The 13049-nt window shown below is 44.1% G+C and overlaps 1 protein-coding gene across 4 annotated transcripts in view; it reads left to right on the top strand.

The window, feature by feature from the left end:
• Prdm2 (PR/SET domain 2) overlaps positions 1–13049 on the top strand; it is a 98337-nt gene that overhangs the window by 16016 nt on the left and 69272 nt on the right. For 2 of the 4 annotated variants that reach the window (XM_070037905.1, XM_070037907.1), the window contains exons 1-3: positions 16–66; positions 9429–9546; positions 11090–11193. In XM_070037905.1, coding sequence (XP_069894006.1) covers positions 40–66; positions 9429–9546; positions 11090–11193 — 249 coding nt within the window. In that variant the 5' untranslated portion in view covers positions 16–39. Of the gene's footprint in view, positions 1–15; positions 67–9428; positions 9547–11089; positions 11194–13049 lie in introns of those variants that run through there. The other 2 variants (XM_070037906.1, XM_070037909.1) reach the window with 1 other exon arrangement.

Below are 13049 nucleotides of genomic sequence, written 5' to 3'. Positions count from 1 at the left end.
GTGTGGTGTCGGAAGAGCCATGCTGGATCACCATGTCCCATGAGGACTGGGTTACTGGGTCCACAGGTATGCTTTCCCAGTGTCTGCATAAATCAGAGTGTTATTAATATTTGGAATTATTTGCCTCCTGGCAAATGGTGACAGTGTCTCAGTGTCCTGATCAGCCATGGAGTTCTTGTTTATAACTGGTAGCAAAGCAAGGTAGCCTTCCAGCCCTCCAGACTGGTTTTAAAGACTTGTGGGAGCCAGACACTGGTGGCTCACACCTGTAATCCTAGCTACTCAGGAGGCTGAGATCTGAGGATTTCAGTTCAAAGCCAGCCTGGGCAGGAAAGGCCGTGAAACTCTTATCTCTAGTAAAATCACCAGAAAACTGGAAGTGGCTCTGTGGCTCAAGTGGTAGAGTGCTAGCCCTGAGCTGAAGAGCTCAGGGACAGTCCCCAGGCCCAGAGTTCAAGCCCCATGACCTTAAAAAAAAAAAAAAAAAAGACTTAAGGGTAACCCAAGAGGCTACCAGTGACTTGGTGCTGTAGGTCCACCCTGAGCATTATGTAAGGCAGCCAACCACTCCAGCTGGCCTGGGCACAGGTGCACAGAGAACCAGGTAGACCATGTTCTGCAGTTGCCATAGCAATAGTGCGGGGAAGATGGCAGGCTAGATCCCTATGATGAGGAATGGTAAGTGAAAAGGAGGGAGGTTCTGTATAGGTGTCCACAGATCTGGGACGAGCATTTTGTCAGAGTGACACCCAGCAAGTATAAAGGTCATGGGGTTGGAATGGGCTTGTTAAAGGAGCAGAGAGCAAACCAGGGGCTGCAGCTTGGCCCCCTCAGAGACTCAGCGTGAAAGGCGAGGGCCAGGTTTCTATGGCCTTAAGGAGCATGGAGAGTGTTGTTTTATGACAAATACAGTGGGGACACAGTGACAGTGGCATTCTCCAATTTCCATGTTTAGACCAGAGCCCTGACTGGTGGAGGCTGGGTGCGGGTAAACATGTAGAGTTTGTTTGCTCACTCATTGGTAAGAATGACTGGATGAGCTCACAGCCACCACTTTTAGAAGTAGAGTGCTTGTTTTACTGGAACCTCCTTTCCTGCCTGGCTCTGTTCTCCTTGAGGAGGGCTTGTTCATTCCTAACCCAGGTGCAGCAGTGTCGGCTGCTGCAGGATGCTGTTCTTCTCCCCAGCCCTCCAGTAGTGGCTTCGTCTTCTGTGTGTAAACGTGTGTGAGTGTGCATGCACACACGTGTTGAGACAGGATCTTGAGTGGGCCCTAGAAATTTAGAGCTTTCTCATACTCTGAGATTCTTTGTGGGGATTATTATATTATTTCCCTGTTGTGGCAGTAATCCTTATCTTGGCATGAATCTACTATGACATTCTTTTTTTCATTTACTAGGGTTTGAACTCAGGTCCTTGCACTTGCTGGGTAGGTGCTTGCTCTGTCTCTTGAGACATGCTCCCGGTCCTGTTTTGCTTCATTCCCTCCTACCCCAGCTTCTGGCCTGCTCAGCTGTGGTTTTCTTTTGGCCTTTGCCTTCTGTGTAACTGGGGTTATAGGCCTGTACCACTATGCCTGACATACGTGTTGAGTTGGGATCTCACTAGCTTTTTGCCGTGGCTGACCTTGACTCACAATTTTCCCATCTCTGCTTCCTGAGTAACTGGGATTATAGGTGTGAGCCATGCCTAGCTCTAAAGTATTCTTAATGTTAAACAAGACTGAAGTTTCTCTGTTACCTACTGTTCTCACTCCCTAATACTAGCTTTGATTAATAACTGTAAATAATTATAAGCCATAAATAATTCTAAACAAATTAAAACTAACAAGGATATATAGAGTTACTTATGTTTTCATGAAATATTAGTACTCTCCATGTGGAGAGGCCACATGGAGCCGGGAGGGATGGCATTAGCTTGTGGGACCATGGGATCACAGTAGACTTTTCCTGGGCCATGGGGGACTTTGGAGAGTTATGAGTTGTGTTAAAAAAAATAAACCTTAGTGGGGTGTTGGTGATTACACCTGTAATCCTAGTTGCTCAGGAGGTTGAGATCTGAGGGTCACAATTCAAAGCGAGCCTGGACAGGAAAATCAGTGAGACTCTTATTTCGAATTAAACACCAGAACCAGAAGTGGCACTCTGGCTCAAAGTGGTAGAGTGCTAGCTTTGAGCAAAAGAGATCAAGGACAGCACCCAGGTCCCACATTCAAGCCCCATGACCGACCAAAAAAAAAAAAAAACAAAAACAAAAAACACAACTTATGTCGAGCACTGGTGGCTCACACCTAGCTACTCAGGAGGCTGAAATCTGAAGATTGTGGTTCAAAGCCTGCCTGGGCAGGAAAGTCTGTAAGACTCTTATTTTCAATTAACTACCAGACAACCGGAAGTGGCATTGTGGCTCAAGTGGTAGAGCGCTTGCCTTGAGCTGAAGAGCTGAGCGACAGTGCCTGGGCTCAGAGTTCAAGACCCATGACCAACAAACAAACAAACACAAACAAAAAAAAAATTTCTATTGTATTGGCACTTTTGTTCTTTATATTATTTCATTGGTGCCTTAAAGGTTCACTTGAATGAACTTTGAGCAGTTAGGGACTTAACCTGATGATTTGACATTAAAAGTCCTTCTTGAGGTGTACCATTGGTAGTCAAATGTGGCCATGTGAAGTGTGTGGCATACTTGACAAATGTCTGCATTCCCATAGTTGTTGCCGGTGTCAGGCCATGGGACATTTCTCTCATCCCGTGTCCCCAGTGCTGACCACCTTCTGTCAGTAGTAGATTGGTTTGTCTTGGTCTAGAGTTTCACAGAAGTGGCTGGGCTGCCTGCTCTTTCCTGTGTGCCTTCGACAGGTTGGCAAGCTGCTTTTGAGATGAGTCGCCTGTGGCCCACATCAGGACTTCATTCCTTTTACCAGAGATCATCTTAGAATAGGCTTTTATAAATTGAGCCCTGGGTTGGCTTTTTTTCTCTTTCATTTTAGTTACTGCCTTCCCCCTCTCCTACCTTCTTTAAGAAAAAAAACAACAAAACTTTTTTTCCTCTTTTCCCTCCCCCTCCCTTCCCCCCCCCCCCCCCCCCCACACACACACAGACAGGCTCTTACTGTGTAACCAAATGTAGTGTTGAATTTTGGATCTTCCTTCCTCAGCCTCCCAAGTGCTGGATTGTAAGTGTATATCACCATACCTGATACCCCTTCCCTCCTTTTTTTGGCTGTACTGAGAATTAAACTCCAGAGCTTCATGTTTACTAGGCAAGTGCTCTCCACTTACGTCACATTACCAGACCTTTTTACCTAGTTTTTCAGATAGGATCACAAATAGGATTTCTTATATCTCAGATAGGATTTTTGCCTATATTCATCTAGAACCATGATTTTCCTTTCTCTACTTCCTGATTAGTTGGGATTATAGGTGTGTGCTCTATCCCTGGTCCCTTTACCACTTTTTTCTAATCCTAAAAATATACATGATATGAAAAAAATCAAAACCATTTGCTGTTTTAACACATGGCAATTATGTAGCATATTACATATTTTATAAGTACAAAAATTTAACTTTTCAGATTTTTTATGAAAAGATTTTCTAGTAAGGTGTGTTCTATGTGTTATGACTTAAATCTCAATAAATATATAGTTTAAGAATTAACATCTAGAGTAATGATGGACTTAGAGCTCATTTTGAATCATGTATTCTAGATAAATTAGCAGTTCTATAAAATCTGGGACATTGTTTTTCTGAATGAAAGTATTACCTTATTTCTAAAATTTGAAAAATGTTAATACATTAGATAGTATTTCCATAAACTACCGGCAGGCCTGGTGGCAGGAAACCTGGCCCTCCTGTCCAGATGTTGATGTGGACTAGGTTGGGGACAGGCCGACTTGACCTCCTCTTTATGGCCTTTTGTTCCACTCCTTCCTCCTGCTCTGACTGCTGCTCCCACTGGCTGTGTGGCCTTGGGCAGGTCACCTGGCTTCTTGGTCTTTGCTCTTTATCTGATGAGTCCCCAGAACACAGTCCCTGAGGCCAATGCCTTGTGTGTGTGGGAGTTGTGTTCAGCCAGTAGCCAGTCCTGGTTCTGGTCGGCCTGGCACTTCCGGGTATCCTCACATACCTCCTAAGTGATTCACTTCCCAGGGAACCTTCTTCTCCAGGGCTCCTAAAACGTACCACACAGGAAATCAGAAAAGGGGCAGTGATGATGAGGTGCTGAATGTCTTCATGGATGAGCTGGAATTTGAACTTAACCTGGAAAGTGGTAGATGATGGGAATGCTGGAAAGGAGTAGGGAAGCCAGGGGGAGGTAAATGGACTCAGCTTGGTAGCAGCTGAAAGGCTGATTTGTGACAGACCCAGGTGGGAAGAGGACCTTGTCTAAGAGGGAGGAGGCTAGATTGTAAGCCTGGAGCTCCATGAAGTATGCAAGGGAAGAGCATGAAAAGTGAAGTGGGGACTAGCTGTGATTTCTTCCAGTAGTTTTTCTATCCTGAAATAAAGCCCTGGATAAAACAGATAAGCCTTACTGCCTTGGATGAGGATGGGTCCAGATATGGCAATTCAGTCTTACCTACAGGAGCCTCTCTGAGAGGCAGCAGAGACGGCCCCCCCCTCCCCATCCCACCTTGACCCATTCTCTGTTAGTCTGTGTACTTCAGGAGTGGGGGGAACTGAGGGCTTGGGAGTGGGGGAGGAGGGGTTTGCTACCACTGAGCTATATCTCTAGCTCTGTTGTTTTACCTCTGATGATGCTGGTAATAGTGGAGATACCCCAGCTCCCTACTGGCCTGTGTTACATGTGGAGTGGGTTGGACTTGCCCCTTTTGCTGGCCTAGGGGAGCAGGCTACTGCCCATGCGTGCTGCCTGGGTTTACATGGGCCCATTGGAGATTGCCCTTTCAGTTTTGAAAAGGGCTGGGGATAGGGGGATGGAGAAAGGAATCAGATAGAACAGTTTCAAAGGCTTGGCTATTGGCATGCTGCCTCCCTAGCATCCCTTCTGCTCCTGCTCTGACTTTTAAACTAGGCTCTTTTTTGGCTTCTTTATCTGTTCACTCTGGATTGAAGGCTGCCGAGGCCTGGCCATTGTCCATCCCCTTCCTACTCTAGCATCTCATTATCAGCAGTGGTGACAGCAGCCATTGATTGCTCTGCATCCAGCCATACACCAATTCCAGCCATGGCTAGTGAGCAAAGCAGAGCCTCTGGCTTCTACCAGCCTGCCTAGGTCACCCTGTGCATTGTAAAGGGGGACCCCCAGCTGGTAAGGAGTATCCCAGAGTAGGATAGTGGTCTGGCTCCCAAGAACCATAGGTACCCTGGGAGGGCAGAGGTCTTCAGTACAAGTGCACCACCTTGCCTTGACTATTCCTTATCTTGTGAGGTCTTAGCTCCTGCTCTGTGGGGTTCAGTAGATGTGGAGCTGTCCAGTCTTTTTGTCCCTTCCCTGGAGCTCACTGCAGTGGTGTTCAACGTTGTATTAGCTTGGAGCTCACTGTAGTGGTGGTCAACATTGCATTAGCTTGGAGCTCAATGCAATGTGGTCAATGTTATGTTAGTCCAGAGTTCACTGCAGCGGTGTGGTTCATGTTGCATTAGCTTGGAGCTCACTGCAGTGGTGGCCAGGGTTGCATTAGCCCAGAAGCCAGTGTATGTATCTATCTGCTCTGGTTGTTCCTGTGTTCCTTTAGAGATTAATGCCAAACCTTCCAATAAAACCCTGTTGGAGAGCTGGACACCAGTGACTCAGGCCTGTAATCCTAGTTATTCAGGAGGCTGTAATCTAAGGATTGTAGCCCAGGTAAGAAGGTCTGTGAGAGTCCAATTAATGTCCAGCTAATCACCAAAAAGCCAGAAGTGAAGCTGTGGCTCAAGTAGTAGAATGCTAGCCTTGAGCAAAAATGCTCAGGGCAGTATCCTGAACTCAGCCCCCTCCAGGATTAGGACCACAACCCCCCCCCCCAAAAAAAAAAAACCCACAAAAACTGCAGAATCTTGTGTTCTCTTTCATCTTAGCTTCCTGCAGCCCACAATTTTACCTTGCTGGATGTATGGACTAGCAAAACTCAAGAGGTTGCTTTAGTATAATTTTAGTATGCCAGCCTTAGTCATAAAGCAAAGAATTTTAAAATGCAAAATTAAACAGTTACACATTTCACCTGCTGTCAGCACAGCTGAGAAAAAAAGGTGCTGTCATCTAGCCCTCCCCTAGAGGACCCTGAAAGCGCCTTCTCGGTTGGTCATAATATGCACACTCTAGCTCCATGAGTTTGGAATCGTGGGACTCCTTGAGGTTGCTCTGGGGCCTGGAATCAGAGAGGCAGACCCAAAGCCTGATGGTGTGGGTTGGAATTACCTAGTTCTGCCACTTACTGTGTGACAGCAAACAACACCCAGTTTCCTCTGTAGAGACCATACAGTACCTACAGCAGGTAGTAATACAGAATAAATGAGAGCCAGGCGTGATGTCACATGCCTATAATCCCATCTTCTCTGGAGGCATAGATTCAAGGCCAGCCCAAGCAAAAAGTTCAACAAACCCCTTCTTAAACAATAGTTGGGTATGATGGTATATGCCTATCATACAAGTTGTGATGGTAAGCATAAATAGGATCACTGCCCTGACACCAAGTTAGACTATTCAAAAAGCAAGCTTAGCTTGGCTTAAATAGTTCAGTGCCAGCCTAGAAGGTGCTGGGCACTGAATCCAAATCTCAGTAAGGAGTCAGGGGAGGGAGGGAGAAAGGGGAGAGAGAGGGAGGAGACAAGCAACCCAGAGTGCTTGGAATAGTGAGTGACATGTAGTGAGCCCGTCATTGTTCTCTGAGGTTACTGTTGGTGGGATGCTGGAGTGAAGGAACTTGGTTGGGTGAAGGGCTTAGCATGATCTTAGCCCAGAGGAAGCAGTGAGTTCTGAGTGAGCTCAGCGTCCACTTAGCCAGCGATGACAGTGCAAGGACCCTTCCCATGTGGAGGTGTGACAGTCACACGTGGAGAATGAAAATCTCTCAGGTTGATTGAAAGCAGTGGGGAAGGAGCAGAGGTCCTTCACCTAGTGGGTGGGCTTCCTGGTTGGTGCTGTGAACTTTCAGGTGGAAGGGAGGAGGGAACTGGCTCTTGGGAAGTGTTAGTGATTGGACAGTGGATCCAGTGAAACAAAGCCCTGTGACCTTTAGCTGGGGAAGAGAGAGAATATAGACTTTGTGCTGTCTGTATCAGGAAGTGGGAAAACTCAGATGAAGGACATCAACAACTGGTGAATAAGCAGGTAATTGATTCAAGTTCCCTGAGATGTGGCACACTAGATGGATGGCTAGTGCTTGCAGGGCTGTACATTGGTATAGTGTCCAGGCTGCAGCCTCTAAGCCATGCTGGGCACTGCAGTCAGTAGGAGGACCTTCAAACAGGACTCAAAGCAGAACCTCTGGAAGGAGCAGCCACCCCTGTGCCCTGGCTGCTTATGGCTCCATCTTTTGATGGCTTCCTCTGCTTCCCTGCCTCAGCTCTGGCTGCTTCTTACTTCCTCTGCTCCAGACACTTTGTTCTTTGTGTACACATTCAGGTGTTTAAGTGACAGCAGACAGGTCAAGTCTACTGCTGGTCGCGGGAAGTGAGCCCACAGTAGAGTAACAAGTGGGAGAGACGCAGTCCCAGGGAAGGTACACAGAATTGTACAGATGGGAACAAAGGCAAGGCAGAAGGAAGGCCATCTACATTCTTTTTTTTTTTTTTTGGGTCCAGTCGTGGGGCCTGAACTCAGGGCCTGGGCGCTGTCCCTCAGCTTTTCAGCTCAAGGCTAGCGCTCTACCACTTGAGCCACAGCACCACTTCCGGCTTTTTTCTTTTTGCTTATGTGGTGCTGAGGAATCGAACCCAGGGCCTCTGGCATTCAAGGCAAGCGCTCTACCACTGAGCCACCTTCCCAGCCCCTACCCTTATTTAGAAGTAAGAAATGCCTATACTGAATTTATCTTTTCTTGAGCTATTAGAAGATAGCAGATTCCATTTTCCAGGGCAGTTTGAAGCTCCTCTATTTTGGAAGGTGTTTTAGGGATTTAGTTGAGACAAAAGATCTAACTTAACAGCTAATAAATTGTGCTTCTAAAGGTGACTTGGCCCTGCCCACAAGGTGGCCCAGCTGCTGAAGTCCCCAGCACACCAGCATGCCACCATGCCAGGGTGTTTCTGTATAGCTTTGGAGTTGATTTCTCTTTAAGCAAATAACTGATGATACTTTAAAAATTGAAATGCTGGCAGGCTGCAAAGTTGAATAATTTTTTTTTCTTGGCATATAACATTATTGAGAACTACAAGAGCTTCGTTGTGAGAAAAAGGAATCTTTTCAGCTTGGAGTTTGCTTTCTGCCTATGTTGACTCCTTTGCTGGTCCTTGTATTTACCTTTGTCATGAGGTCAGAGCACTCACACTATAAAACCCATCATGTCTGCAGTGTGTTATAGGCTGTCACACAGAGCTCTCACTCTGTTCTTGGCTGTGTGACAGTGGATGGACACTGCATTTCCCATTGATTTCAAAGTTATTCTTAAAGTAGCAGCCATGCTCCCCCTGACTTACAGTAGTAATTCCTATCTAGTAGCAATCTTATTTCTTAAGAGTGATGAGTTTCAGCCTAAACTTGGACAGGTAACTGTATAAAACTCTTGTTTTCTGTGGATGCTAGGGTGTTAGGGTGACTTTGCTGTACACAGTGGTCAGTTGCTGTATCCTGGAAGTTTATGCTTATAGTCAGGGCTACAGGGGGCTGTTCTTCTTGATGAAGTATTCTGCCCTGCTCAGGTCTACCTTGAACTTTCACTTGGCTTTTTTTTTTTTTTGCTCATGACTGGTGCTCTGCCATTTGAACCACACCACCACTTCCAGCTTTTTGCTGATTAATTGTAGATAAGGGCCTCTTGGATTTGTCTTCCCAGGCTGGCTTTGAATCTTGATTTTCAGCTCTCAGCCTTCTGAGTAGCTAGAAATACAGGCATGAGCCACTGGTACCCAGATCAGCCCAGCCTTTACAGGATATACCCAAAGTAGTTTTTTGTTTGTTTTAATGGGGAGTGTTGTTTTTTATTTTTTAAATGTTCAGATATGCTGCCTTTAGCCTTTGATTTAAAAGCAAACAGGATTCATTTTTGCTGCCAGATTCTGTTAGAATTGTTAGCACTGTGGTGCTAGAGATTCACGCATTTTAAAAATGGTTCTAGGTGGCTGGAATGTAATAGTCAACATAGATTGGCTTGAAGGTCACAGTGGTTTCCTTTGGACACTCACAAACAAGCATCTGTAGAACTACCTGAATGTTTGATGTCGGAGTTTGGTCCAGTTGCCTGCTTCAGGTTTCAGTTACAAATTTGCTTATTGAACTACTACTAGATGCTCTTTTGGCATGATCCTCTGTTTCTTGATTTACAGAATGCTACTGAGCCTGCAGTAGCCACCGAGACCCTGGCTGAGGTACCTGAGCATGTGCTGCGAGGACTTCCAGAGGAAGTAAGGCTTTTACCCTCTGCTGTGGACAAAGCCCGGATTGGTGAGTACGCAGTCACAGAGAGACAGGCAGTGAAAAGCAGGCAGCTCAGCTTCCTGTGAGAGCATGTGCAGCAGGCATTCTGCCTGTAGATGTGTCCTTGACTTACACTGTGTGGTGCTGATGTGTTTTCCCCTTACATATCCAGCATGTCTATAGAAGGTGAAAGTAGGAATACATCACCACCCATCCCCACCCTTGGCGAATTCACCCTTCTCATCTCTGTGGCCTCTTCCCACAGACTGTGTCTCAGTATGGTTATGTTATTATGTTGATTTCATGATTTTGTAGTTGTCTTTACATCTGCCCCTGTCATTTGTTGTGGGTGCCTTGATTTCTTATTTATGTCTCCAGTACCAGGCTCTTTGTGGACCCTCAATAGGTATTTGAGTGAGTGATGTGACCACTGTATTCAGATGATTCTGTATGGGATGTTGAATACATTCAAGCTTGTATCACTCACATTTTGTAGCCTTGTTATTGGATAGAAAGTTAAGGGAATAGAATATAAAAATAAAAATTTAGTCCTGAAAGATACCATGCTTATATTCTGTTTCTTTTTTGTTTTTTAGATATATTTCTGTATATGAATGTTTTTAATTAGTATGTTTTCTAATTTTCATTCAAAGTTTAGTCAGTGAGTAATTGGAGTATTTATAGTATTCAAATAAAAATGATTTTTAGCCAGACACTGGTGGCTCATACCTATAATCCTAGTTACTCAAGAGTCTGAGATCTGAGAATCTCAGGAGACAGCTAGGATATACAAATTCTTGACTTTCCAAATATCCAGCAAAAAGCCAGAAGTGGAAGAGTGATTCAGGTGGTAGAGTGCTAGCTATGAGTGAAAAAGCCAATCAAGAGTATGAGGCCTTAAGTTCAAACCTCAAAACCGGCACTCTCCAACAAAATTAAAAAAAGTTGAATGTATATCTCAACTGATTGATTACCGGTAGTATTATAAAATTTAGTTCAAAGCAGACGTAGAGAAAAGTGAAGCTCTTATATTCTAGCCTTGCCTCCACTTTTCTGGTGACTTCTTCTGCATGTGAGTTTGCTCCCTGGCCAGCACATAGGAGATGGGCATGTATTCTTGCTGTTAGAAACTGAAGACAAGTTCTTCTGGCTGCCACATTGTCAGGAGCCCTCTAAAAACATCTCACATTTAATGAAGATGACTTGAAATCCGTAGATAGACAGATTTACCATAATCTGATATTTTTCTTGTGATCATGTTGTTTTTCTGGCAGAAGAACAATATGTTAGTTTGATATGTACAAATCATAAAACTCTTATCTAGTTATAAAACAATGAAGATTACAGAAGTTATCTGTTTAGAATCAGATGAAATCAAAAGCCCCTTAAGGATTTAATTTAATATGATTTAACTTGGTCATAATTAAACATTGCTTTGTTTTGGTTTTGGTTTTCAGACACTCTAGCCTTTTAACTGTTTTATGAAACTGGATTGACTTTAATGCTTTCAGTAAACTAGAGTAAACTATAAACTATAGTAAACTATAAAAATACTGGTTTCATTTCTTAGGTGTCTGGGCCACTAAACCGATTTTAAAAGGGAAAAAGTTTGGGCCATTCGTTGGTGAAAAGAAGAAGAGATCTCAGGTGAAGAACAATGTGTACATGTGGGAGGTAAGGCGCGAACTCCAGCTCTGCTTACGAGAGGTCTGTACATTGTAGAGACATCACTGTCCTGTTTTCTTAGGATGTGATAGTTTAAAGTAAAAATAATGATCAAATGTGTTTTTTGGATACAGACTATTTATATATGTTGTTTATTTTTGAAGTAGCTCTGCTTTCCTCAACAGTAAATGTCAAATCTATTTTTTGTTTTGCTTTGCACTTCAGTCCTGGACTTCCTGTGTTTTGGTTTGTCCCTTTATAGATGACACCAGATACATACCATAAATGACACTGCAGTATGGCTGCAGAGGAGTCACTGTTTCAGAACATCACTTCTGTGTTACATTATAGAGCTTTTAATTTTGCACAAGCTTTTCTTTCTCTTTTGTGTTCTCCCAACAGCCCAGGAAGGCAGAGCAAGGCAATAGCCTTTAGAGGAGAAAAGCCAGGAAACAGGCACAGCCAGATCCTTGTCTTCTGTCTCACACTGGCAATTATAGATGTTTGCACCTTTGCCTGAGTTGAAGTCCTGCTTCTAGCTCTGTGACTTTGAGCAGGCTATGTAGTCTCAGGGCTGTAAGTTCTTGAATTGAAAAAAAATGGTGACACTAGGACACATTTCACTAGAAAAGTTGTGAAGTAAAAAATGTTCCCAGGGTACTGAATGGAATCCTGCACTCATGTAGAATGGAGTTCAGGTCACTGCCTTGGGGGTGCTCTGCAGTCCCAGAGGGCCTCCACAGTGTGAGTCCTTTAAAAACAAGTTCAATTGTGAGATGATAAGCTCTCACATCTGTTTCTCACATGTGGACCTATAAAAGCCTGGAAGAAAAATATGGCTAGGAAGTGTGTAGAGACTTGGCTTAGGAAGCTGGGGCGGTAAGAGGTTGGAGGCAGGGCTGTTTCCTCAAGGCTATAGCAGGGTTCTTGGGTTGATCTCATTGTTGCTCCCAGCCCTTTGGAGTTGGAATGTTTCCTGTAATCACTTAGGACATACCTTCTGACAGAGGACCCAGAGGCCTTAGGAAACAGGACTTACCACCACAGTCATTGCATTATGCTGTTTCACCACTTTGAGGTCACAGCTGTGTAACTATAGAAAGACTGCCCAGGCAAGAAATGCTTTGAGTACTAAAGACCATGTCTGCATCATTAAAAGTGTCTCCACCATAAAATTATGCTCCAAAATAAAGTGCATTTTTGCTTTCAGATGTTTTCCAAAGGAAACTAGCAAACCTGCTGAACCATAGCCAGGATAATATTAAGGAGCTGGAGTGTGCTGACTCAGCTTCTGTGTATACAGTGCTATTGAATTAAACAGAAGTTGATGGTACTACCTGTTGCCTATATTACCACATGTAACAATTTGAGGTTGCTGGGCATACCATATAAATGATTATCTCTGTCTGTGTAAGGGAAGTTTCACTTACACCGAAATCTGTACACAGTATTATCAGAGAGGAACTTGTTGAATATTTGTGATTTAGAATCTGTAAACTTGCGATCCCCCCTTCCCTGCCCCCATTGTTGAGACAGTTCACTTTACACATTGCTGCAGTTGTAAGTCTTTGTGAGGGTGTGTGGTCAGGGTTAAGTGAAGGTGGGTAGGGAAATAGGTGTGGCTCTCAGGCTCAGAGCTCCTTCTATATGCATATATTTGATATGGGACCTTTGATTTTAAAAGTGAGTGAAAGCCTTTTATTATAAGTTCGGTTAAAATGAAGGTAGATATTAGTGATGTGTATGGCTATACATATATCTATACATATTCATATGCAATGTGTAGGAAGTATAAATTAGAATGTATATATATCTAATTAAAAACAAAATTGAAAATAAAAGTAAAAATTAGTATTTTCCCCTAA

Source organism: Dipodomys merriami, unplaced genomic scaffold (genome assembly GCF_024711535.1).
Source record: "Dipodomys merriami isolate MVZ:Mamm:240054 unplaced genomic scaffold, mDipMer1.0.p SCAF_28, whole genome shotgun sequence".
NCBI lineage: Eukaryota > Metazoa > Chordata > Mammalia > Rodentia > Heteromyidae > Dipodomys > Dipodomys merriami.
The sequence above is the reverse complement of the archived record's forward strand: the minus strand, read 5'-3'. Positions and strand labels throughout refer to the sequence as shown.